Here is a 24,694-nt window from a genome sequence, read left to right as displayed (position 1 = left end):
CGAACGATGACTCATACTTGAACAACAAAAGTAGACGGGCTTTCAACTTTCGTCGTTCAACTAAAAACTTGTTCAACTCTGTCGAAAGGCTATACACACTTGTCGATTAGCTTTCGAGTGTCATTCAACTTCGACTTGATCAACTAAAATCGCTCTGTGTGAAGGCGTATTTTACCGATTTTCATTTTTCCCGGTGTGGCATCACTGCACATCACTGCTTGCAGCTCATTTCATGTCGGAGCGCGTCCGTCTTTTGGTGGGTGAAAACTGAAAATTATTCGTTCCGTGAAATTCAGAAAGTGGACTCCCGAAAGGTCAAAAGATTTATGTTTTTGTATTATTATCATTTATTGAATCGTGACGATCTTCATTTAACGAAGTTCGAATAGTGGTTTTAATATTTATTAACTACAATTATCCATTGCAATGGGTGACAGTGACGATGAGTACGACCGCAAAAGACGTGACAAGTTCCGTGGGGAACGCGCTGGAACCGGGGGCACTGAAGGAAATAATTATCGAGGAAGCGACCGACGGGAAGAACGCTCCAGGGGACGAGAGGAATGGCAAGACAGGTTAGATACTTATTTTCAATTACCATACCCATGTTAACCTAAAAATATCTTTCCTACAAGCCAAAATCCCAAACCTTTCAATAACATTCTGGGGTGAAGTGATGATCGGGTAAAAAAAAAACAATTCAAGCCTCTCATTTAAACTATAATCATACCGCTTCCATCTAAATCTGCCACGAATAATGTAAATCTTATTTAATATCTTCTTATTTTAATAGTTATCGTTCCTTAACTCATTCAGCTAGTTTGATATATTTTCATATGCACTGCTATCTTGAATAATTTATGTTTATTTTTATTAATTTTCGTCAGAGATTATTTGTTTGGGCGAGTTATTTTTTGATACCTAACTGTATTACATTTATTGAATTTCACTAGGAATGGGGATATAATATCCGGTTTTTCGGTACGGGTTCTCTAATTTTTTCTATTCTCCATCCTGCCCTACCCGTTTCTTCCTTTCCTCCTTACAGATCTTGTGAATATACCTATAACATCCTTAGATATATATAACCATTATCCACAGATTGAAGCACTCTAAAGAAAATATACCACTAGGGCGCTCTTACTCCGGAAAACTGCCAAACAGGTATATCACTAATATTAATTCTAAAGCATTTAAATAAAGATTAAGACATTGTAATATTATTATTATTATGTGTTTCAAATGTTGTATGTAGCTCTCTTTCATCAAACATTAAGAAAGTCTCCAACTTCTAACTTAGCAAAATAGAATGACCTAATTTAAAAAATTGGTTTGGTGAAAATAAGAACTTTGTGTCAGGACAAATCTGTTTCATCTTTTTATTCACTTAACTTACCCCGGCAGAGGAACATTGGTAAATTATAAAGTTATGCTTGGTATAAAGACAAGTCAAAAACAGAAACTTCCATTTACAACTTCAACGACGCATTCCCATGATATCCCCATTATAATTATTCTCTCTCCCCCGAGACCTTAAAACGAGCTCTTAGCTGAGATACCTGATACAGTATATTTTTCAGAAGTGTTGTCTTGATACCTCATACATAAATATTCTGTGCCTAAGATTGAAATAATGACAGTAGGAAATTTTCTTTTATCTGCTTGTATTCTTTATACCTAGCATGGTGATCTATGCTTTTGATAATGCGGGTTGAGTTCCTGCCTCTGTGTGAAAATATTGTGATGTAAGATACACTTTTCTTATTTAGTAATATAATTTGGTATATTTCTTTTGTAGAGCTCGCAGTGGCGGTCGGGCAGAGTACCGGGAATACAGAGGGGGTGGTGGGGGAGGGGGTGGCGGCGGGGCTGGTCGCTACAGCCCCGCTCGAGGTGAGGGAGCTGCAGCCAAGCGGGCGCGCGGACCTGACTGGCCTGATGAGCGTCGCTACGCACAGGCGCACAATGATTACGGCGCGTACGGCTGGGCACATGATGCTTACGGTCATGCGGCGCACCATGCTTATCCTATGCACGCACATCAGCCTCCGTTAAGGTGGGTCCTAACACTATTTTTTTACTAACCTGATTTACACGGCTGTCCAATAGGTGATCCATCGGCGGCTATCCCCTTTTCCCGATGTCGCAATATGTGATCCAGGGTTTTACTAAAACACATTTCAAAGCCAGGATTGTGAAGGTTGATAGAAAAAAATACATGCTATTGGTAATAGTTCTGTTACTCATGAATCTAGTCCATAGACATTGGATAAATCATTGACCTACTTAGAAAAATATGACGTTTTTATAATAGTTGCTATAGTGCCACCACTAAGAGATTGCTTCTGTAAAATCAGCACCTACAGATCTTAACATACGTTTTCAATATATTTTTAGTAGTGAGTGTTCTTTAGTTTTTACCACAAAACTAAAATGCTTGCAGAACTTAATAATAACTAGTTAAATTTTATTTATTTAAAAAATTTTAAACATCAAATGAAGTTCTACGAAATAAACTCAATAATAATTCAACTGCAAATACAAAAACTGTATGTGCCATTTCATATAAAAATTATTTTCATACTTACGATTTCATACAGATAGTTGCCACTAGAGAAGAAATAATATTTTCAGACGGTACTAAATCGTCGAAAAATGGCAACACCTTGAACATAACCCTAGATTATAATTATGAAAGCGTCTGTCACTGTCATTTGCGAGCTTTGTCACATTTTTATCCAGTCGATGTTTTTGTTTTCCCGTTCGTCTTTGAACCTTTATCATAATAATTTTTACAGATATGCCTTGGCAAAATAGTCTACCTGATCATCGTATCTTAATTGGTACAATATTCATATAATGTATGAGGTGTAACTACCAAAACACAGCAGTGCAGATGCCAAAGCAATAGCTCTCACAACCCTGTCTCCATTCATTCATTAATACAATATGATGTTCGTATGTAAAGTTCTCGTGTATTATTTCCTCAAAACAAAATGTCAAATCATAAAATTTACAATACCTAACAGTAATACACATTCACAATCAGTAATAAACACTTATTTGCCCCCCTGAGGTGATATCTCACAAAAGCGGCGCTATACAAATTGTCCAATATTATTATTATTATAGAACCCTCCGTCAGGCGCACCTATGGGCGAACCGAAATCGGGCGCACCCGGCCTGAGATGCCATATTTTTAGCCCCCACCTTCCACTATATTAATTCTAATACAAAATACTTGTCGGTTAGTCTTTACTAGGATCTATAGAAAGGAATTAAACCAAATATAACACAAAATAACCAGTTAATTAAACATTACCAACCATAAACTAAAATAAAGAAAATAAACAATTTTCCAAAAACAGTGTTCAAAATAATTGGTCAAACCGAGCTCCATAAAAGTAATAAAAGATTTAAAGTAATAAAAATTTAAAGGTAAGGTAGGTGGTAGTCTCTACTGACTGCAGCCGTAGCCAGAAACGGACGCTGAGGTTCCCAAATCAGCAGCCGAAAAAGAAGTTTGGCACAGCACGTTTATGTGGAGTAAACAGATCGGTTGATGAAAACCAAACAAATTCCACACTTTCGCCTTTTGGGAGGTGTTGTAGGGGATGTGGGGTTTTTTTCACGTTCCTCGTGGGGCAAAAACCTTTTCAAGCAAGTTGGCAACTGAATCTTACTCAATTTCAATTCCATTTCGCATTCCAATTGTACTCAGACTTCGTCGAGCTAGTTATCCGATGTCGCTCTCATCGCCCAAATCTTCAACCAAAAATGGATCTTCAGAAGCATCATCATCGAGAAGAAAATTTACCCTATCATCAACATCATTGGGTTGAGAGAAATTATATTTTCTAGCCATTTCGGCAGAAACATATGTATGTATATAAAATGCCTGAAAAGAGGAAAACTGAAATTATAATTCAATGGATCGCACTCTGCCTAAAAGGCCAGGGTCCAATACAGCACTTATTTCTCAAGATACTGACGAACTTCATACAGAACAGGCATATTTAAGTATAATAAACAACTGCAAATAAAAATATCCTGAAAAAACTCACCTTCAAAATCGTGATGCAATCGGGTGCATGCGGCCTGTGAAGCCAGGGAAGGTGTACGTGAGCTGCGTAAAGACCGACGACTGACGTCCCTAAAGTTAGGCGAGTAAAATGAAGGAAAGGGGCCTTTGAGAATTGGAGAGGGAAAAGATGTCTTTGGTTGGCCTCTGAGGCTGGCTGCGCCCGACGGAGGGTTAATACTTAAACTTTTTATTAATATTCAAAATATAAAACTAAATAAACATGCAACATTTTCACTTAATATTGTTAAATCAATGAGAGACAGATGTTCTGCAGATGTCAAATAATGTCTGCCATTTTAAACCGTACGAAAATCAAAACACGTCACTCACGGTACCAACTACCAACATAGAACACATTACACAAACTGGATGAAAAAAGGTGTCATCTAAAACAGGTATAAGCCCTGTATACCCAGAAACCAACCATAAAAATGCTGTCCCCCCCTTAACAAGTTTAAATTTACGAAACATTAATGGTTATTTATCAGTTGTGTAAAACTTAAAACACATTTATTAGGAAGGCCCTAAATGTATATCCTGCAAATACAGAGTTTATATTTGGGAAATGTGTTTCACTGTCTTTTTACTTGGTAAAACCAGTCCATCAATAGGTTTGGTTGCATACAAATATTGGCTTACGTCCGAAAAAGAGGCCCCAATTTATTTCTAAACTAGCTGACATTTATCCGGCGTTGCTGGGGGTTATTTTTAGGAGATAGACATATGTCATCGACTTTTCTGTAGGGCTTTTTAAGATATACAATTCCGTAGTACATTATGTTGATGCATCTCATAAAGTTTAGCCAGCGTTAGCAATGTAAGCGCCTGAAAATATTTTATTTACGACTTGATTACAAAACATCGACTTTTCTCTACTTTATATAAATTTAATATGAATGTATTATAAAAGATAGAGAAAGTAGATGAAAACCCTATCAAAATCCGTTGCGTAGTTTAGAAGAACTAAGCGCACAAACAAACAGTTGTGGATATCGACTTTATTTTATACTATTTATAGAAGGTGGGTAGGTAGTGAGTAATTTATACCAAATATAAATAAATACTACCTACCCACCTTTTATCCTCTTGCAATGCTTTAATACGTATTAGTATTTAACTGAATTAAAGTGCTAAACTTGCATTTGTTTTTATTAAAAAACTTATTTGGAAATGTCATAATACAACATTCTACGCTATCAATCTATCATGAAATAATAATGGCTTTGGTTTTGTCTGTAATACAATATTTGTAAGAACAGTCGGCCAGCGGTACCCACGATATTTTTTACTTTTAAATTATTTATAATAATTCCCAATTTACATTAATAATTCACAATTTTACAGGTGAAAAAAAATAAAAAAAATATATATATAATAAGCAGTAATTGTTGATTGAGGTACTAGTACATATTGAATCATTTGGCGGGTTGGAAATAAGCCGACATAGCTCAGTGGATACAGAGCACCTGACCGGACATCAGAAGGCACGGGTTCGATTCCCGTTGGCGGCATTTATTTTTACTCAGGAGATGTTTTCAATTTGTATTAGTATTTCGGATGACTAATTATTGCTTATAATTATTTATTATCCCGATGTTGGCTGCCTGCTTTTCAACATGAAAACATTGATAAGTAGTGGTACAACCTTAGGTAAAGTGTTGCATTTTAGGTTGTGATTTTAATTAGAAATTATTATTATGAATGATTAGAATCTAAACGGTATTTTTTCTCCTAATCCTAAATCCTAATCCCTCATCCCTCTTCCTAAATCTTTTACTACCGCCACAGTAAGCGGACTTAGCTAGCTGAGGAATTGAACACACTACGCCTGGGTGGGACCCAAACGCGATGTCAACTCAGCCACCGACTGGGCTAAATGAGCTAAAGCGAATATTTTTTTAATTAATAGAGAAACGGGCATCGGTGGTGCGGCAACAGGTGAGACCCAGCCTGCCATGATGACCTTCAAAGCCTTCCTCGCTGCCCAAGATGACTCCATCACCGATGAAGATGCCATCAAGAAGTACAATGACTATAAGCTGGAGTTCAGGAGGCAGCAGCTCAATGAGTTCTTTGTAGCGCACAAAGATGAAGAATGGTAAGATTGCTAATCACTATGCTATTTTTTTTTACTAATTTCCTCAAATAGATTAGAAAACATTAATCTAACTCTTCAGGATCTTAAATTTTAACCCTTTCAGACTGTATGTATATTTGAAAATACAAGGATTTTAGAATTTTTTCCTCGCTGTATAATATATATACAGAGCAAATAAAAATTGGTAGTTTCATAATTTTTTAAATAATTTTTGAAGATAGTTTAATTTTTATGTAATAAAAAAAAAAACAATTAGAAAATGTTGTGTTTTTGGTATACAGTCTACGATTTGCCATTTTATGTGGAAGCAATAACTTCGAATAACTACCAATATTATTGTAATCAAATATGTTCTGCCACTGCCGGTTTTAATTGAGGTCTGAAAGGGTTAAGAGAAAATTTAATTGACTCCAAAGTCTATCTGGATGCTTTCATGTAACTACAATGTTTGATGTTCCACAACGTTATCTAAATTCATATAGGTATGCAAATGTTTGTATTTTGAAGAATATAAGTTTTAAGTAAAAAAAATAGAACAAGATGGACACAACAAGAAGAAAAACAGAAAGAAGATCCTGTCCTGGTTTGGCTATGCATATTTATTATCAACTTCAAAGAGTTTGCATGAACGTTCCAGATTTTCAGTTGTAATATTTTTGGTTTTCAAGAAATGAATATGTATTCAAAAATGATTTAAGATTTTCACGGCCAAAAGTATTTTTGCTATTTGTTTTTGGGGTGTTATGCCGTGTTGCGCTAACTCCTTCTTTAGCCAACGTTTCGGACATCATGTTATTTAAATAACACATCTGCCCTGATGATGGACACTGCAATGATGTCCGAAACGTTGGCTAAAGAAGGAGTTAGCGCAACACGGCATAACACCCCAAAAACAAATAGCAAGAATATGTATTCATTATATGTATGTTTCTCAGAATGCAGCAGTGAATTTCAGTTTTAGTATCTGAACCCAATGTTTATGTTTTCATATGCTGCTGAATAATTTAAATGGTGCATCATTTATCCACATGATATTCAAGAATTAACACGATCACTAGATAAATTTGCATGAAGAGTATGTATTAAAAAATAGCAACAACTATCGAAGAAAAACAGGTAGCATATCTTTATCACTGAGAAAGATGTGTTTTTTAAAACTATTTATCACTGAGAATTAAATGGCTTATGTTGGTTGGCATGTAAATGAAATAAAGTATCACCATTACAGAATACTCGATAACATTAATCTATAAGCCTTTTAAATCTCCTGATAGAAATCTTAATGTATGAAAATTTGTCCCTACAGTCGACAGCCCGGCTAGCTTCGCGCTGTTCTCCGTAAGAAAACTGAATACATTTTTCATAAAGATGTGCAACAAACTTAGCAAACAAACTTAGCTTCGCGTTTTATACTTGATACCGTGTAGCTCCGTATTTCGTCCGGGGCGCGCAATGCCTCGGACATCGCGTGTTAGCTCAGGTTTAGGTACCACACTCTATGGAGAACAGGTGAGAAGATGAAGTGTCTTTTTTACATTACTACTTGTTTCATTCTTTGCAGGATAAACCTTATATTTATTTGTTTCATTTCATCATATATCTTCTTTTCATCATTCACCCTTTTCAACAATGTTCCACTGTTAAAAAAAATTAAAAGAATTCTTTTGTGTCTTCAAGCACCATTACTTGTCACCGCACCGCCTCACAGTTTGATTTGTTGTCTGTGATTTCTTTTCATGAGTTCAGAGTGGTGTATTCTTGTTCGCTTGTGGAACATTGTGAATTTGTTTCTTAATTTCGCAAGTAATTTTCACCTTTCATTTTACATTTGATTAATATAAATGAAAAATATAAGGTTTTTAGATTGTTAGTTAATTTATTTAATGTTTATTAATTTTATAGGTTCAAGATTAAGTATCATCCCGAGGAGTCGATGAAACGCAAAGAAGAACAGCAAAACTCATTAAAGGTATACATTCCAAAATGTTTAAGTAAATTAGTGTGCTTGTTCTGTTACGACACTCATCAGTTTGTGGCTGCATCACATTAGCTTCATAGGACACAACATTTGTGTCCGCGTTTGATTACTATAGAACACAGGGCAACCGAACGCCGCTAGCGATAAATGCAGGAAAATAAGCGATAAACTTCCATCTGCTCAACATCTGATAGATATTTACCGAAACTAAAACCGATGTAAAACACTGTGAAACATAGTAATCCGCCATTTGTGCAGTGATGAAATGTCATAGTAATCAGTGTTTTACTGATTTTTCTGTTTCAAATTTTCGTTTAGGTATCGCTAATATTGTCTTCAATAATTAGATAAAAATAATGTTGGATTATAGTAGTTTTCGGAACGAGCAGCGGATTACTGAGAGAGTACTGTGTTAATTTATATAGCGCAGTCTAGTGAAGGTTCACCTGAAGTGTAATTTAAAATATTCATTAGTAGCACTGTACGATATATGTCGCGTTACTGTAATTGGGGCAGAGAAAGGCGTTCTATCCTCTCTTTCTGTTCTAGGGCCACTTGTAATTCGGTAGAAATTGTGCTGCCCCAACCGACACACAAAATAGTTTTTTAGATCTTGTCAACAGCACCACCTATCGGGTTCAAAACTATCCTATATTTCAAGATGGAACCATCGATACACATTCACAAAATTTCATTAAAATTGGTTGAGCGGTTTCGGAGATAATCGTGTACGAATACAGTGACACGTGATTTTTATATATAAAGATTATCGGTCCTAAGATTGGAGCGCGCAACACAGTAGCACTTCTACATACATAAACACACACTTCACTACAATTTACACATCTGATGATGGACACTAAAATGCTGTCAGAAATATTGGACAAAGAAGGAGGAACAGCAAAATTGCGTAATAAAACACCATAACACCCTAACTTTAAAAATATTTTAAATATGGAAATTTTACAAAAGATCGATAGCGTTGTTTGTTTGTTTGTTTGTCTTTTTTTACGAAATAACTTTTAATTTTTAGTATATTTTGTAGGTATGTACTAAAATCTGCCACTTTGACTACAAATTGGACACTTGTCATCCAGTTGTTGGGGTGGCAGATTCGTGAGAGATTACTGTATTATTATTACTGACAAATGAATTGTTAATTATTGCTTCAATTTCTGTATAGATTCAATAAATCTAATTGACTTTTTTTTTTTTTTTAGAACCGCCTTCAAGTTTTCTTAGACTTGTTGAATAATCAATTCATGGAGAAGATAACGGTAGACGTTGATCAGTCAGAACAAATAATCCGGCTTTTGGATACCGTAGTCATAAAGCTGGAAGGAGGAACTGATGAAGACCTCAAGGTTCTGGATGAGCAGCCCAAACCACCACCCGTAGAAGAAAAGAATGGTATGTCAAATCATTTCCTAAATCATTTGGTAAATGTATAATATTCACTTACCAGATATTTCATTTCATAGAAACATGTCATTAGTACAAATCCGTAAATTGTTTACCACGCATTTTATTGTTTATTTCTAAAATAGAAAATTTTTAATTTCAACATTTCATGTTAAGATATTGCCCATTATCTTCCCATTCTCAAAACAACAAAAAATAATATTATTGATTGACTTTTTTCTATAGCACCATTTCTGAGAAATATCACCTCAATGGAACTGTTACAAAATGATAATGTAACCCAAATAATGCCACACAAATATGGTTGAATAATTTTGTACATAAATATGAATACCTCACTACATTCAAACTTAAAGCTTCGTATGTTCTTCGTAGCAGTGTTAACAGAGAATTGTACAACATGTTTTTTTCTGTTTCTGCGCACATTTATTTATAAGTTTTGGGAAAACAACAAAAAACTGTGTAAAACAGTTAATCAAATATGTTCAATTTCATTAGATACTGATAGCGATCTGATTGCAGCCAAACCAGTGGAGATAATTCTAGACTCAGATGAGAATGTCAAGAAAGAGGCAGCTGATTCAGAGGGCGAGGAAAAGAAGTCGGAGCCAGACACCAGCAGCGCCCCCAAAGTGCCAGCAGAGCCCGAGAAAGCGGCTCCGCTGACCATGGACATTGACCCTCACCACCGGGAGCTGCAGGAGCAGGCTAAACTCTTCTCCAAGTGTAACACGGAGGAAGAGGCAGCAGCTATTGCACCGCCCCCTGTCAAAAGTAAGTGTAAGTTGAATCTGTTTTGAGACCATATCGTTCTCTGTTTCTTTTTTCCCTTCCCCCCATCTTGTTTGTTTTTAACATTGTTTATTTACTCCAACTCAACAAAACCTCTAATTAAAAAGTAAATCATTTTTTTTTTTTTTTATAAGCAATAATTGTTCGCCTGAAACACTCATCCACATTGAAAAAATCTCCTGATAAAAAATACATGACGCCAACGGGACTCGAACCCGTGTCCATTCGATTTCCGGTCGAAAGCTCTGACCACTGAGCTATGGGGGCTTATTTCTTACCCGAGAAAATATTCAATATATGCTAGTGTTTCATTCAACAATTACTGCTTTTTACATTTTTTCACCTGAGAACAACCAACTTTATTTTTATATGAGAAAGGCATTGTAAGTGCTAAATCTCTCACTAGATGGCGTTGATACAAATTGTATACATTTTTTAGGTGAAATACTTGGACTTGTCAAATATTAATTATTATTTTTTTTTGATAAATTAATGTTTTTTTAAAGACAAGATTTTATTTATGCATAGCACAAAGGATAACAATTATTTTTATAAGCAATAATTGTTCGCCTGAAACACTCATCCACATTGAAAAAATCTCCTGATAAAAAATACATGACGCCAACGGGACTCGAACCCGTGTCCATTCGATTTCCGGTCGAAAGCTCTGACCACTGAGCTATGGGGGCTTATTTCTTACCCGAGAAAATATTCAATATATGCTAGTGTTTCATTCAACAATTACTGCTTTTTACATTTTTGGGTAAGCTTCGGTTTATGGGTGAAATTCCTAAAAATTAAAACTAGTTATTTTTATACTAACTTTGGGCCGGGGAATCCGAATCTGGAAGAATTAGGTGGCGGCAAGCAATATTAACTGAATTACACGACTTTAAAATTTCGACGCACAAACAATTTAACTGGCCATTTTGAACGCTTTCTGACAATAAAACTAGTTATCTTTATACTAACTTTGGGCCGGGAAATCCGAATCCGAAAGAATTAGGTTGGGGCAAGCAATATAAACTGAAATACATGACTTAAAATTTTTAGATGCAAACAATATATAACGCAATGGTCGATGCGTTTTTTTGACAATAAATCCATAGAAAAATAACCAAAGATATATAAAATTAAGTGTTGCTAGTAAGCAATAATATCAATAACGTAAAATAACATGTTTATAATTTCAGTAATATTTCATATTCAAACAGTTAGATTTAGGTTTATTATCACGAAAGGTAAGTTTTTATGTCGGGGGAGACGAAAAAATATGCATTTTATATTTTAATTTTGCTAACATTATTTCATTTACGTAAAGTATTCAGATACATTTTATTCACTTTTGTATCACAAACCATGTTACACAAACCTAGCGTAGCCGCTAAACTACTTGAAAACTGGGATGTTTTCTTGCCTTGACGCGAGTAGGCGCTACGAAGGGGGCACTTTCTTTTATATCACAAACCATGTTACACAAACCTAGCGTAGCCGCTAAACTACTTGAAAACTGGGATGTTTTCCTGCCTTGACGCGAGTAGGCGCTACGAAGGGGGCACTTTCTTTTCTATCACAAACCATGTTACACAAACCTAGCGTAGCCGCTAAACTACTTGAAAACTGGGATGTTTTCCTGCCTTGACGCGAGTAGGCGCTACGAAGGGGGCACTTTCTTTTCTATCACAAACCATGTTACACAAACCTAGCGTAGCCGCTAAACTACTTGAAAACTGGGATGTTTTCTTGCCTTGACGCGAGTAGGCGCTACGAAGGGGGCACTTTCTTTTCTATCACAAACCATGTTACACAAACCTAGCGTAGCCGCTAAACTACTTGAAAACTGAAATACTTACGTAATTGAAATAATGTTAGCAAAATTAAAATATAAAATGCATATTTTTTCGTCTCCCCCGACATAAAAACTCACCTTTCGTGATAATAAACCTAAATCTAACTATATTAAATCAAATAAAACACTTTGTTTATTAACCACGACTGTCGTGGTTAATAAACAAAGTGTTTTATTTGATTTAATATATAATGTCTAACCACAAAGTGATTGCTTCCTACGAAAAAACTAAATCTAACTGTTTGAATAAGAAATATTACTGAAATTATAAACATGTTATTTTACGTTATTGATATTATTGCTTACTAGCAACACTTAATTTTATAAATCTTTGGTTATTTTTCTATGGATTTATTGTCAAAAAAACGCATCGACATGGCATTGTATATTGTTTGCATCTAAAATTTTTAAGTCATGTATTTCAGTTTATATTGCTTGCCCCAACCTAATTCTTTCGGATTCGGATTCCCCGGCCCAAAGTTAGTATAAAGATGTATAAAGATAACTAGTTTTATTGTCAGAAAGCGTTCAAAATGGCCAGTTAAATTGTTTGTGCGTCGAAATTTTAAAGTCGTGTAATTCAGTTAATATTGCTTGCCGCCACCTAATTCTTCCAGATTCGGATTCCCCGGCCCAAAGTTAGTATAAAAATAACTAGTTTTAATTTTTAGGAATTTCACCCATAAACCGAATATATTCCACATTTTTTCACAAAGAAAATTGTTCTCAGGTGAAAAAATGTAAAAAGCAGTAATTGTTGAATGAAACACTAGCATATATTGAATATTTTCTCGGGTAAGAAATAAGCCCCCATAGCTCAGTGGTCAGAGCTTTCGACCGGAAATCGAATGGACACGGGTTCGAGTCCCGTTGGCGTCATGTATTTTTTATCAGGAGATTTTTTCAATGTGGATGAGTGTTTCAGGCGAACAATTATTGCTTATAAAAATAATTGTTATCCTTTGTGCTATGCATAAATAAAATCTTGTCTTTAAAAAAACATTAATTTATCAAAAAAAATAATAATTAATATTTGACAAGTCCAAGTATTTCACCTAAAAAATGTATACAATTTGTATCAACGCCATCTAGTGAGAGATTTAGCACTTACAATGCCTTTCTCATATAAAAATAAAGTTGGTTGTTCTCAGGTGAAAAAATGTAAAAAGCAGTAATTGTTGAATGAAACACTAGCATATATTGAATATTTTCTCGGGTAAGAAATAAGCCCCCATAGCTCAGTGGTCAGAGCTTTCGACCGGAAATCGAATGGACACGGGTTCGAGTCCCGTTGGCGTCATGTATTTTTTATCAGGAGATTTTTTCAATGTGGATGAGTGTTTCAGGCGAACAACTATTGCTTATAAAAATAATTGTTATCCTTTGTGCTATGCATAAATAAAATCTTGTCTTTAAAAAAACATTAATTTATCAAAAAAAATAATAAAAAGTAAATCTTTTTTTTACTTGATTTCGATATGTATCAGTTTCAATTTAAGACTTACAAAAAAATGTCACGTAGGTTCTAGTTTACGATGATCCGAAAACATCACAATACAAAATGCTACACTTCTCTCGAGTCATTTCATGTTCAAAAACCACTGTGCATAAAGTATTAAAAGAGTATATAATAGCATACTAACTTTCCCCAGCTATCGTGATAGATAACTTATGAGTAGACGAAGTAGAGATGAGACGATTTTTATGAAGATAGATTGAGAAATTTGGAATCTACCTGCATATTTAACTTTTCTTGCGGGATACACTATGTACTATGACACTCTTTTACAATGTAATTCTTTTCTCCCATACGTGACTGCCGCGAATATGATCCATTCACACTTGGATCTTACAGATTGGACTCTTTGTTGATAGATATGTATTAGTTATTCTTGTTTGTCTTCTTCTAAATAATGATACAGTTTATTTCATAAGGTACCGGAGTAAGCAATAGGAGCATGCTTATGGAGGACTTATGTAAACCAAAACAACGGTACTCCATCTGGCATGAATAGCTGTAAATGCCACATTTTGTTTAATTATTCAGTCACATGGGCTAATTTACCTGAGATGTAATATATTATTCCACTTGTAGCTAAGGCCGCCATGAAGCGAAAGCGCAGCCGCGCCTCGTCCAACAGCTCCAGCGGCTCCTCCTCCAGTTCCTCCTCCTCCTCTGATTCTTCGGAGAGTGAGGGAGAGGAGGGGGCCGGCCGCAAGAGCGAGGGAGAGCCTCAGCCGCCTGGACATACTGACGAGGTGGAGGAACCCGAGAAGAAGAAAGAAGTAATAACTGATACTTATTTTTATAAAATGAGTTTTTTTTAATGTAAAAACCCTTTAACTTGAATACCAGTATTATTTTTTTTACAATGTCGATTTCATAGTTAAAATAATTTTCAAAGTTTGCGTTTTTCAAAGTACAGTTAATAGTAAAGTCAATCCCACTCGGGTCAGTATGACATATTTAACAAGATTTCCAAAAAACGTAAATTCTTCTCAAATAATTTGTATACCGCAGTGGTGCAAGTCCACGCAGCCCATCTTTGCACAAAGTTGTCCGCATTCTAATGCGCGCGGATGACCGACCGTAAGGTAGCTCTGTAAGTTCCATTAGAACCCGCCGACCAATCACAGAGCGTTTAAGTCTCTTATGGTTTTAATCATTTTTAAATGATGATTTATTATTCTCTGTACAAAAAAACTTGTATATTCAAAATCAGCATTTGTTGCTCCATAAGAATATATGTTTTTTAAGCCATAATATTTTTCACTCAAGTTCATTATTGTTCTAAAATACATTTTGGTTACCAGTATAATTTTTTTATCATTTTTTAGACACCAGCGGATGCGGATAATGAAGACGGAGAGATGGCCGTTGAAGAGAAGGACGAGAACGACAAAGAAGAAGAGAAAGGTGATGACAAGCCCACGGAGGATGGGGAAGTGGAGAAACAAACTGATGACCAGAGCCAGGATTCTGAGAATAAAGTAGTGGAGCCTGAGAAGAAGGAGCCTAGAGCCATGCACAAGACCACGTCCATCTTCCTTAGAAACCTTTCGCCAACTATCACTAAGACGGAAGTTGAAGCTGTGAGTTTCCTAGTTTATTCTATTGAACTGAATATAAGTTTTAATTATTGAAGACAATATTATCGATTAGACGCTATCTAGCAGCAATCTAGACGTCAAACTAAACGAAAATTCATGGGTCCCATTAGCTCAGTTGTTAGAGCTGTGCCCCGGCATGGCAAGGGTCCTGGGTTCAAGTCCTAGATGTGACCGTATCTTTTTCAGGTTTTTCTGTTTCAAATTTTCTTTTAAGGAATCGCTAATATTGAATTCAATAATTAAAATATTACAATTTGAGGTTTTACTCATTAAGTTATTGCAAAATTAGAATATAAGATTATTGTACAATTCCTTCTTTTTAAGCTTCTCTCACTGTTAATTGACACATTTTAACAGTTTTTTTAATTGTTAAATCAGGTCAGTCATGTAAATCCCATTGATTTGAAATGAGGGGACCTACAAAATGAAACATAATTAAGATGAAATGATGAATGTATTTAATGTGCAGATGTGCAAGCGCTATGGAGGCTTCCTGCGAGTAGCCCTGGCAGACCCACTCCCAGAGCGCCGCTGGTTCCGCCGAGGCTGGGTCACCTTCCACAGAGAAGTCAACATCAAGGAGATCTGCTGGAACCTCAACAACATCAGGGTATGATAAAATTACATCTTAATATTTTATTTGGAAAAGGATAATGTATGTGCAGGCAAATTATTTTATCCACTTAATGCTTTTGAACGAGTCACACTCGGGCGCTTAATGCATTCCAATTTCTGCTAGCCCGAGTGACACTCGCTAGTTTCGACTCGCAGCGTTCTATTTTTAGCTAACACGAGTAACGCTCATCAAAAGTTAGCAATGTATTTTACGCAGTTTGAATTTGCCTGCAGTTTGCCACAGAGATCGGTCGTGTTTTTGAGCTGCTTATTTCGTTTTTACTATATTGTTTTCACATTTTCGTGTATGTATGAAGGCATCGTTTTATTTAACCTGATTTTTTTTAATAAAAACACTAGCATTAAGTGGTTAAAGACCGCACATTTGAACGGGTCTGTGCACACAGAAAGTATCGCGAGTACGCGTCAAACTAACTTTCCTTTTTTTTTTGCTTACATTATGAGTACGAGTTGCATTATTTATAGTTATTTTAATCAAGTCGCATACAGGACACTCGGAGCTAGTACACTTATTTATAAAGACATACTACTGATAGTTTGAACCTTTCCCTCTCATGTTACATGTAACAAGAGAGATTACAACAAAACTCCCCAGTTTGGAGGACTATCTTAAATAATGTGTCTACAATACTTGTTTTATTTCAGTTGCGTGACTGCGAACTTGGCGCTATTGTGAATCGCGATCTTTCCCGTCGTGTTCGTCCGGTGAGCGGCCTGACGCTGCATCGTCAGGTGGTGCGGTCGGACGCCCGTCTCGCAGCCCGCCTGTGTCACCTGCTGGACAACAAGGCCGGCTTGTGGGGAGACTCAACTAAGGCAGGAGCAGATACACAGGTAGGATTTGTAGGCATATGCTATTGGAGGTTGGCAGTAAACAGTGAAACTTTCAAGGTGGACCGGAGAAAAAGACTTCTAATATGAGAAAAATGGGGGCATTTTAAAAATTTTTGTCTTCAAGGGACCAAAAAACTTCTTACATAAGTATATATATATTTTTTTTTTCTGGATTTCACTGTAATCAGTATGAAAGAATATTGTTAATATTGAATTTCACTTGAGCGATTGGTGTCAAATTGGTTATGGATTGGTGTTAAATAATAGTGTAAATGAATATATATACATTTTAGCATATCTTTTTTTTACTGTTGCAAATTTTCTTTTAAGAATCGTTAATATTGTCTTCAATAATTAAATATTACAAGAAAGGAACGATGCAACCGCAGGCGGCGTTTCGCACTTTCATCGCTCAAAACGTTTTTGCAATCTTTTGAGTGGATAAAAAAAATTTTTTGCAAATCGCTTGAGTGGTTAAAAAAAAATCACTCTCGAAGAATAGCAATTTATATTTTCCACACTTTTGGCTAAGGAGGATCAGCACTTTTCATCATTGTGAATGTGTATAGAAGTTAAAATATTTGAAACTTCATGTATCACATATGCAACGCCTGCGAATACATATATGATCCATAAATATTGCCAGGATAGCCACTGATGGATCACATGTGCAACATCCGCATAGATAAGGTTAAAACATTTTGCCTCTTTCCAGTTTGGTCTTGTGTCCTCTAATCCTGTCCTGCACAACATCACCGAGTATCTGATCGAGGAGGGCTCAGCTGAGGAAGATGAGCTCTTGGGTCTGGGGGCCTCCAACGGCACCGGCGAGGGTTCTGCCCCGGCCGACGGGACCGAGGGGGCTGACACAGTGGAGCGGGACCCGCAGCTCACAGCCGTGCTGGACCGCCTCATCCTGTACCTGAGGATTGTGCACTCCATGGACTATTACAATCACTGCGAGTATCCGTATGAGGACGAGATGCCCAACAGGTGTGGGATCATGCACGCTCGCGGACCAGCGCCCACTACTAAGGTTTGTCATCATTCTAATTTGCGATTGTAGATTTTATTTACATAGCAGAGTTAAAGTGGAATGCCAGAGATGCCCTAGTACGTGACCACCATTAAGAATCAAAACATTGTTTGAACGAAAACTTATGTTTAATAACTGTATACTTGATTTTGCTGTTTCAGCTCCCTACTTTTTTTAGCTTTATAGTTTAGATTGTGGCAATGTATATGGCATGTATGCGAAACTAATTTTGCAAGCTGGGCTGTAATATATGGTAAACTAAATTAAATTGTTCAGGTGACCCCCAATGAGCTGTCGGAATACATGCGCACCTTCGAAGGCAAGATGTCAGCCTTCCTGCAGGACATCCCCACCATGGACGAGCAGGAGCTACTGAAGTTGGGCACCAAGGACTGCCAGGCCGAGGTGGAGAAATTTGTGCTGGCCAACACGCAGGAGTTGGCCAAGGACAAATGGCTGTGCCCGCTCAGCGGAAAGAAGTTCAAGGGCCCCGACTTCATCAGGAAACATATCTTCAATAAGCACGGAGAAAAGGTTATTATTACTTCGCCACTTGTTTATTTTTTGTTTTTATCGGTTTTATTCTGCTGCAGGCATCGTCAAGCTGCTTTTCATTTTGAATTTATAAATATCAAGGGATTTGCACATAGCATTTGCACCCCGTTAATTTAAAATCCACAAATCCTCGAAAACAAAATTTTGAATTGACAAATTCTCATGTAATTCAAAATAAAAAAAAAGGTTGTGCTATTACAACCCTATAGGTTAGTATTATTAATGAGTTTAATGTTGGTTTGTGGTTAGGTGGACGAGGTCAGAAAAGAAGTGGAGTATTTCAACAACTACCTCAGAGACATAAAGCGTCCTCAGCTGGCGGAGCCCCCTCAGAGGAGGCCGGAGCCCGCCCACCAGCCCTCTGCCTATCCCGCCAGGTACTTGTCATTTCATCACTATTTATATACAATGCTTCTCATTAATTAAACCCCTTTAAATGTGTGTTTCTGTGGAGTGTTTGTTACATTTACAAGGTGTTTATTTATTTGTTTGTTTGTTCCAGCTATGGTTCAGGAGGTTACAGCGGTTACGGCCGAGGGGGCTACGGCTACGGCCATGCGCCATACTATGCGCCACCCACCTACGCACCCGCTTCCTATGCACCGGCGCGACACGGCCGGGCTTTCGCCAGGGGAAGGTACGCACAATGATCACTCCGGGGTGCAAACAAACGAGCACACCCTTCAAACAGTCCTTAATAAGTCGGTATAGAATACATTCGATGGGCCATCATAAACAATAAAATTTTACCCTTAGAGTTCTTATAACTTCAGTTGTTTATTTCAATTATTCAGCCTTAATCTTTTCACTGCTTTCACGATATAAAATAATGTGTTTATTTTAAGAATATCGGACATGTTGTCACTTTTTTGATAGTCATACATTTAAAAAAACAAAAGATTGCATACACAGATAAGCATTCGTAGATCGGCACAAATTATTTGCACATTATTTTATGCGCGGAGCTGCATTTGGGTTATTAATCAAATTGAAGGCATGATGTTTTTTTTTTGTTTTAAATATTTTTGCTCTCTTCATTAATAAAGTAACGCCACCCTTTTTCAAAGTAGGGTCAGATCTTATCACTTGCAAATTAATAGTAATGCGTAATTCAATACAGTAGAACCCCGTTAATTCGAACCCCGATAATTCGAAAAAACGCGTAATTCGAAATTTTCGCAAAAAAAATTTCCGCTGAAAAATTTTTTCATACAAATTTTTTTTTAATTCGAAATTCGTTAATTCGTAATTCGAAATTTATTTTTGTCCGCGCACGAAAATTTGTTCATGTAATTCGAAAAAGTTTGATTTTTGCGAAAATAAATCATAATATTTCGTAAATCTGAATCTAAAAGTCAGCCGTGGCGGTAAAACGCCGAAAAATGTATTTTTACGTGGTTATACATCGTCCTAATTAGTATTATTATTTTGTAAATCTCAATCGATTTACACTGGAATGTCGTAATTTTTCAAATTTATTTCGAATATCCGAGTTTAAAGGGCCGAGAAAATACATTTTACGCGGATATATGTCGTAGTTTTACGAGTTTACGCCAAATATCTGAATTTAAAGGGTCGGCCGCGACGAAACTCGGCCGCGTAATTTCGATTTACGCGTAAATATATCGTATTTCATCACCGCGACGGAAATCGGACGCGAAATTTCAATTTACGCGGAAATATATCGTATTTTTACTAACTTTACTTCGAATATCCGAGTTGAAAAAATACGGCGCGACGGAAATCGGCCGAAAAATTTCGATCCATGCCGAAATATGACATATTTTTACGAATTTACTTCAAATATCTGAACTTAAAAGGCCGGCCGCGACGAAAAACTGACGACAAAATTCGATTTACGCGGAAATATATCATATTTTTACGAATTTATTTCGAATATCTGAATTTGAACAGCCGGCCGCGACGGAATACGGCCGCGAATTCTCGTTTTACGCGGAAATATATCGTATTTTCACGAATTCAAATTCAGATATTTGAAATAAACGGCCGGCCGCGACAGAAAATTGCCGCGAAATCTCGATTTACGCGGAAATATATCGTATTTTTACGAATATCTCAATTTAAAGGGTAGGCCGCTACCGAAATCGGCAGCGAAATCTCGATTTACGCGTAAATATATAGCATTTTTATGAATATATTTCGAATATCTGAATTTGAAGAGCCGGCCGCGACGGAATACGGCCGCGAATCCTCGTTTTACGCGGAAATATATCGTATTTTTACGAATTCAAATTCAGATATTTGAAATAAAGGGCCGGCCGCGACGGATAATTACAGCGAAATCTCTATTTACGCGGAAATATATCGTATTTTTACGAATATCTCAATTTAAAGGGTAGGCCGCGACCGAAATCCGCAGCAAAATCTCGATTTACGCGTAAATATATAGCATTTTTACGAATTTATTGCGAATATCTGAATTTAAAGGGCCGGCCGCTACGGTAATCGACCGCGAAAATAAAGAAATAATTGGTATAAATACGAATTTACAACTAAAATACCACCCGGATTTGAAGAGGCGGCCGAAAAAATCGATTTTAGGCGTATTTTTTTTTTTTTAAATTTTCATAAAATTTCGAATTACGTGGGAATTCGTTAATTCGAAATTTGATTTTTGATGTCCGCTGGATTTCGAATTAACGAGGTTCTACTGTACCATCTTATTCTATTATGTATGTATGTACTACATAAATTATCTATCGGCTGCCCCAATGACTTTCTATATACTTTTTATATCAAATTACATCAACCTTTAATTCAGTTATTTATGGTTGAGGCTCCATTAATTTATATTTTAATATATTATTACCAATTGTTTTAACAAATGAATTTGGACTGAGGGGTTGTTATTTTGTTTGAATTCTTTTGTTTCATATCCTGTGCGTAAAAGTGGTGTCATCATTTTATTGAATTCGTTTTAAGCATCATTCATTGTTGGGCTATTTTTAAGCCTTTCTAACATCCATAACCTGTCTGACTAATCTATAATTTTGGATTACTATTGTCATTTATCTATCATGACAAGACTGTTAAATTTAGTGTTTAATGATTTAACAAGTAAATTCTATCTTTTACTTTCTAATAATATAACAAAATATGTTATTTTTGTACTTTTGTAAATATTATAATATTGAAGATCAAATATATTTATGGACTGTAGATGGCGAATTTATTTTTATTATTTTGCTAATAAAACTCAATAAAATGATGACACTAGTTTTATTTCATAGAATTACTTTTTTATAATAATAATTGCACTTTATATAATAATATTTTTATTTTTGATTCTAAACAACCAACAAATGCTTTATATTTTTTTATTGCGTTGTGGGATATTGTGCTGTGCTTGGATTCTTCCTCGTTGAACTAACTTGCAATATCCAAAATATCTGGCCTGATGGTTCACACTGTAAGGTTGTCCTGAGTGTGGAAGAAGAAGTGCAACACTGCTCTATACCATATAAAGTATTACAGCCAATACTTTATGTGGTATAGAGCCGTGTTGCACTTCTTCCTCCACACTTAAGGCTTTCCCGAGTGTGGAGGAAGAAGTGCAACACAGCTCTATACTACAAAACGTATTGGCTGTAAAAATCTTAACTTAAAGCTAGAATGCCTGTTCTCTAATCTTAATGGAACAGGTTCGAGTCCTGTGAATTGTAAGGATGTGTTGAGCAGTCATTATCTCTGCATTTTTGCCTTGTGTTTGTCTGTTTAGGTGTTATTTATTTGAATGTAGCATTGTGTTTATTAAATCATGAGGTGTTTGGAATAATTTTAAGGCTTTACTTTTTGAGCCAATCCTTTTTACACAGAGCATTGAGGGTGCTTTAATTAATTTAACACATGCTTTGTAAGTTACTCCTTAAAAGTATACAAGCACTGATATGTACCTACGCATTTAACTTTTGTATGTGGTGTGAACAGTAGTGGTTGCAAAATAATGTATGAATTTTATAGATATTTGAGTAAAAAGAAACGGGCATGGAGGAAGAGATGGATGAGGACTTCGTGAGAAAAATAAATTGAATGAATTAATCGAAGATGACTGAAGTATTCCTAACTCCTATTAAGTGATTCAGTTATCAAGCAATATTGATTGACAATGGGCCATTTGAAGTTTCCAAGGCGATATAAAAAAAATTGCATCCAAACTATAATACATAATATGGAATAGTTTTATCTTCAGATTTAAAAGAAAAAGAAACATTTCAGGGAAACACATGTGGACCGCTCCAGACCGCTGATAACATACAATGACCTAGACCTCCCAGAGAACGGCGACATATCTTTCTTTTAATGTCTTATCATTATTTCCGATTGACAAAATAAGTATATATTCCTTTCTCCTGTTATGAGACCAATTACATATTGGTATTATTGCAAAATCGTTCTAACCGTAGAACAAAAACTTTTTATACATTATGTCAATAATGAACTTGTTGACTTATGACAAATAAATTTTTAAAATAATTTATTTTATTATTTTTAATATCCTTTATTCCTTCATCCTTCCACTAGCTCTGGGGGGTAAGTACAAGTTACTTTCACTGACTCAACCACATTCTAAACAACTCCTATCTTATTCTTAACTTTCACAATTAACATTGCGGTGAGTTTTATAATATCAAATCAAAGTGAGCTTTTAGACAGATTCATCTTTATTATGTATTAAAATAATAATAATACTATGTTAATAAACATATTATTTCTTTGTGAGAGTTAAAAAAAGTAGATTGTAGTGCTTGAAATAATTTTAGTAATACATAAATGGACGCCCATCCGCAGTTACTTTCTACAACACAATAAAATAATAATAGCGTTGAAGGTTTTGCATGCAAGGTATCCAGTGTTTAGTGTGCAGTGTTCAATGTCCATCCCTAAATGTATGCGTTGAGCACTGTTCTGATGATAATGTTGGTGTATTATATTCAAGGGGTGGAGCGTCAGATTTCCGCCCGGTGATTCACTACCGAGACCTCGATGCTCCCAGAGAACCGGAAGAGTTCATATGAGACTTCTCCCCGAGAAAGCCAGCGACTCCATCGCACTGTCGCTTCGTATTCGGTTTACTTACATCCTAGATTATTTATATTTTACTTGATTATGAATTGAAGATCCCAACTCTTGAGTACTTTGACTCGATTGTTTTATGTGACTGTTTAATTCGCAAAAAAAAAGAATAATTTTTAAACCTGTTGATTTTGCATGTCTTATAATGAAAGTATAATCTTATATTATATCTGTGATTGTGGGCATTTGTTACGCCAAAAGTATTCAAACCAGAAATAATGTGTTTAATTAACATACCTTCTTAGTACCATTTTCGTTGTACAAACTCAATTATCATTTCATTTAAAAATTCACATTTATCATATATATCATAAAATTATATTAATGATAAATTTATTTATGTTTTTATTCAATAAAAGTACCTCTTTAAAAATGTTTTTATTTTATTAATAGAACAATATTTTGGAGCGGAAAGCAATAACAACTTATGATGAAAATTGTAATTTTGAGTAAAACGCGTTAAATTTTTTTTTAAATGCGTAGTATTTACTTGTAACTAGTGTTGAAACTTTTGCATGTAGCTCCATCTGTGTAAAACCTTTAGAAGTAATATTTACAAAGTAGTTAAAGGAGGGATGGAAGATACTAAAAAGACGGTGGGAGCTAAAACATGGTTGTGCGCGTTTAAGTTGTTATAACATCCAGCTCCTCAATTATTATTAGTATTTTGATCTAAGTTTCGTAGTAAATCAACAAATGCTGGATAGATTATGGTAATTTTGGCAAGATATCAGTTCTACCCGTTCAGTTGATTGATGGAAGGGCCAGGAAGGGTAGTTAAGTTGGCCAGGAAGGGTAGTTCTACTTTTGCGCCGGCCTCATTTCAATGGCAGAAAAGACGGAATCATTCAATGTTTTCATATTAATATTATAAACCAATCTCTCTTTAAAGGTCCCAACTATATGTACATAATTATCGAATCGTAATGCAAGTCTGTTTTTTATATTTATTTTCATGCCTTTCGTTTACATCGGTATTTCAACAAAAAGATAGTATATTATTTGTTATTGAAATAATTCAATTCCTGGAATGAGGGTTTTTATGACCATGAAACCCGATTCGAATCTCTTTCTCTGTTCCGCATCCACTCAACTACTATGTATGTGCAAGCGAGCGAGAGATGTTGGGCGTATTTAAAGGAAGCTGGTATGAGCAAATACTGATAGGCGGACCGTAATAAACATATTACAAGGTTAATTGAGTT

At 35.7% G+C, this 24,694-nt stretch overlaps 1 protein-coding gene across 5 annotated transcripts; it reads left to right on the top strand.

The window, feature by feature from the left end:
- Window positions 1-220: 220 nt before the first annotated feature.
- Ars2 (arsenic resistance protein 2) lies at window positions 221-23,805 on the top strand. 5 transcript variants are annotated; one of them, XM_089650296.1, is made up of 15 exons: window positions 221-575; window positions 1,799-2,056; window positions 5,994-6,182; window positions 8,085-8,151; window positions 9,381-9,570; window positions 10,081-10,362; window positions 14,319-14,509; window positions 15,062-15,316; window positions 15,804-15,944; window positions 16,616-16,804; window positions 17,520-17,840; window positions 18,117-18,374; window positions 18,645-18,772; window positions 18,898-19,032; window positions 23,353-23,805. In XM_089650296.1, the coding sequence occupies exons 1-15, from the start codon at window positions 427-429 to the stop codon at window positions 23,429-23,431; spliced, it is 2,832 nt and encodes a 943-aa protein (XP_089506422.1). In that variant the 5' UTR covers window positions 221-426; the 3' UTR covers window positions 23,432-23,805. The 5 variants fall into 5 exon arrangements, with proteins under 5 accessions (XP_089506422.1, XP_089506432.1, XP_089506415.1 ...); XM_089650306.1 differs by lacking the exon at window positions 23,353-23,805 and adding an exon at window positions 22,632-23,052 and having other exon boundaries at window positions 10,105-10,362; XM_089650289.1 differs by lacking the exon at window positions 23,353-23,805 and adding an exon at window positions 22,632-23,052.
- Window positions 23,806-24,694: the final 889 nt, after the last annotated feature.

This window comes from Hesperophylax consimilis, chromosome 3, assembly GCF_061612785.1.
Source record: "Hesperophylax consimilis isolate HC1 chromosome 3, BYU_Hcon_1.0, whole genome shotgun sequence".
Taxonomy (NCBI): domain Eukaryota; kingdom Metazoa; phylum Arthropoda; class Insecta; order Trichoptera; family Limnephilidae; genus Hesperophylax; species Hesperophylax consimilis.
Note: the sequence above shows the minus strand (reverse complement) of the source record. Positions and strands in the feature narration are given on the sequence as shown.

Bases quoted from the DNA above. Each gene is read 5' to 3' on its own strand.
- Ars2 (XM_089650289.1), top strand. From the start codon at position 427: ATGGGTGACAGTGACGATGAGTACGACCGCAAAAGACGTGACAAGTTC. The intron at 15,317-15,803 runs GTGAGTTTCCTA...TTTAATGTGCAG, and splicing joins CTAAGACGGAAGTTGAAGCT to ATGTGCAAGCGCTATGGAGG. The intron at 16,805-17,519 runs GTAGGATTTGTA...GCCTCTTTCCAG, and splicing joins AGGCAGGAGCAGATACACAG to TTTGGTCTTGTGTCCTCTAA.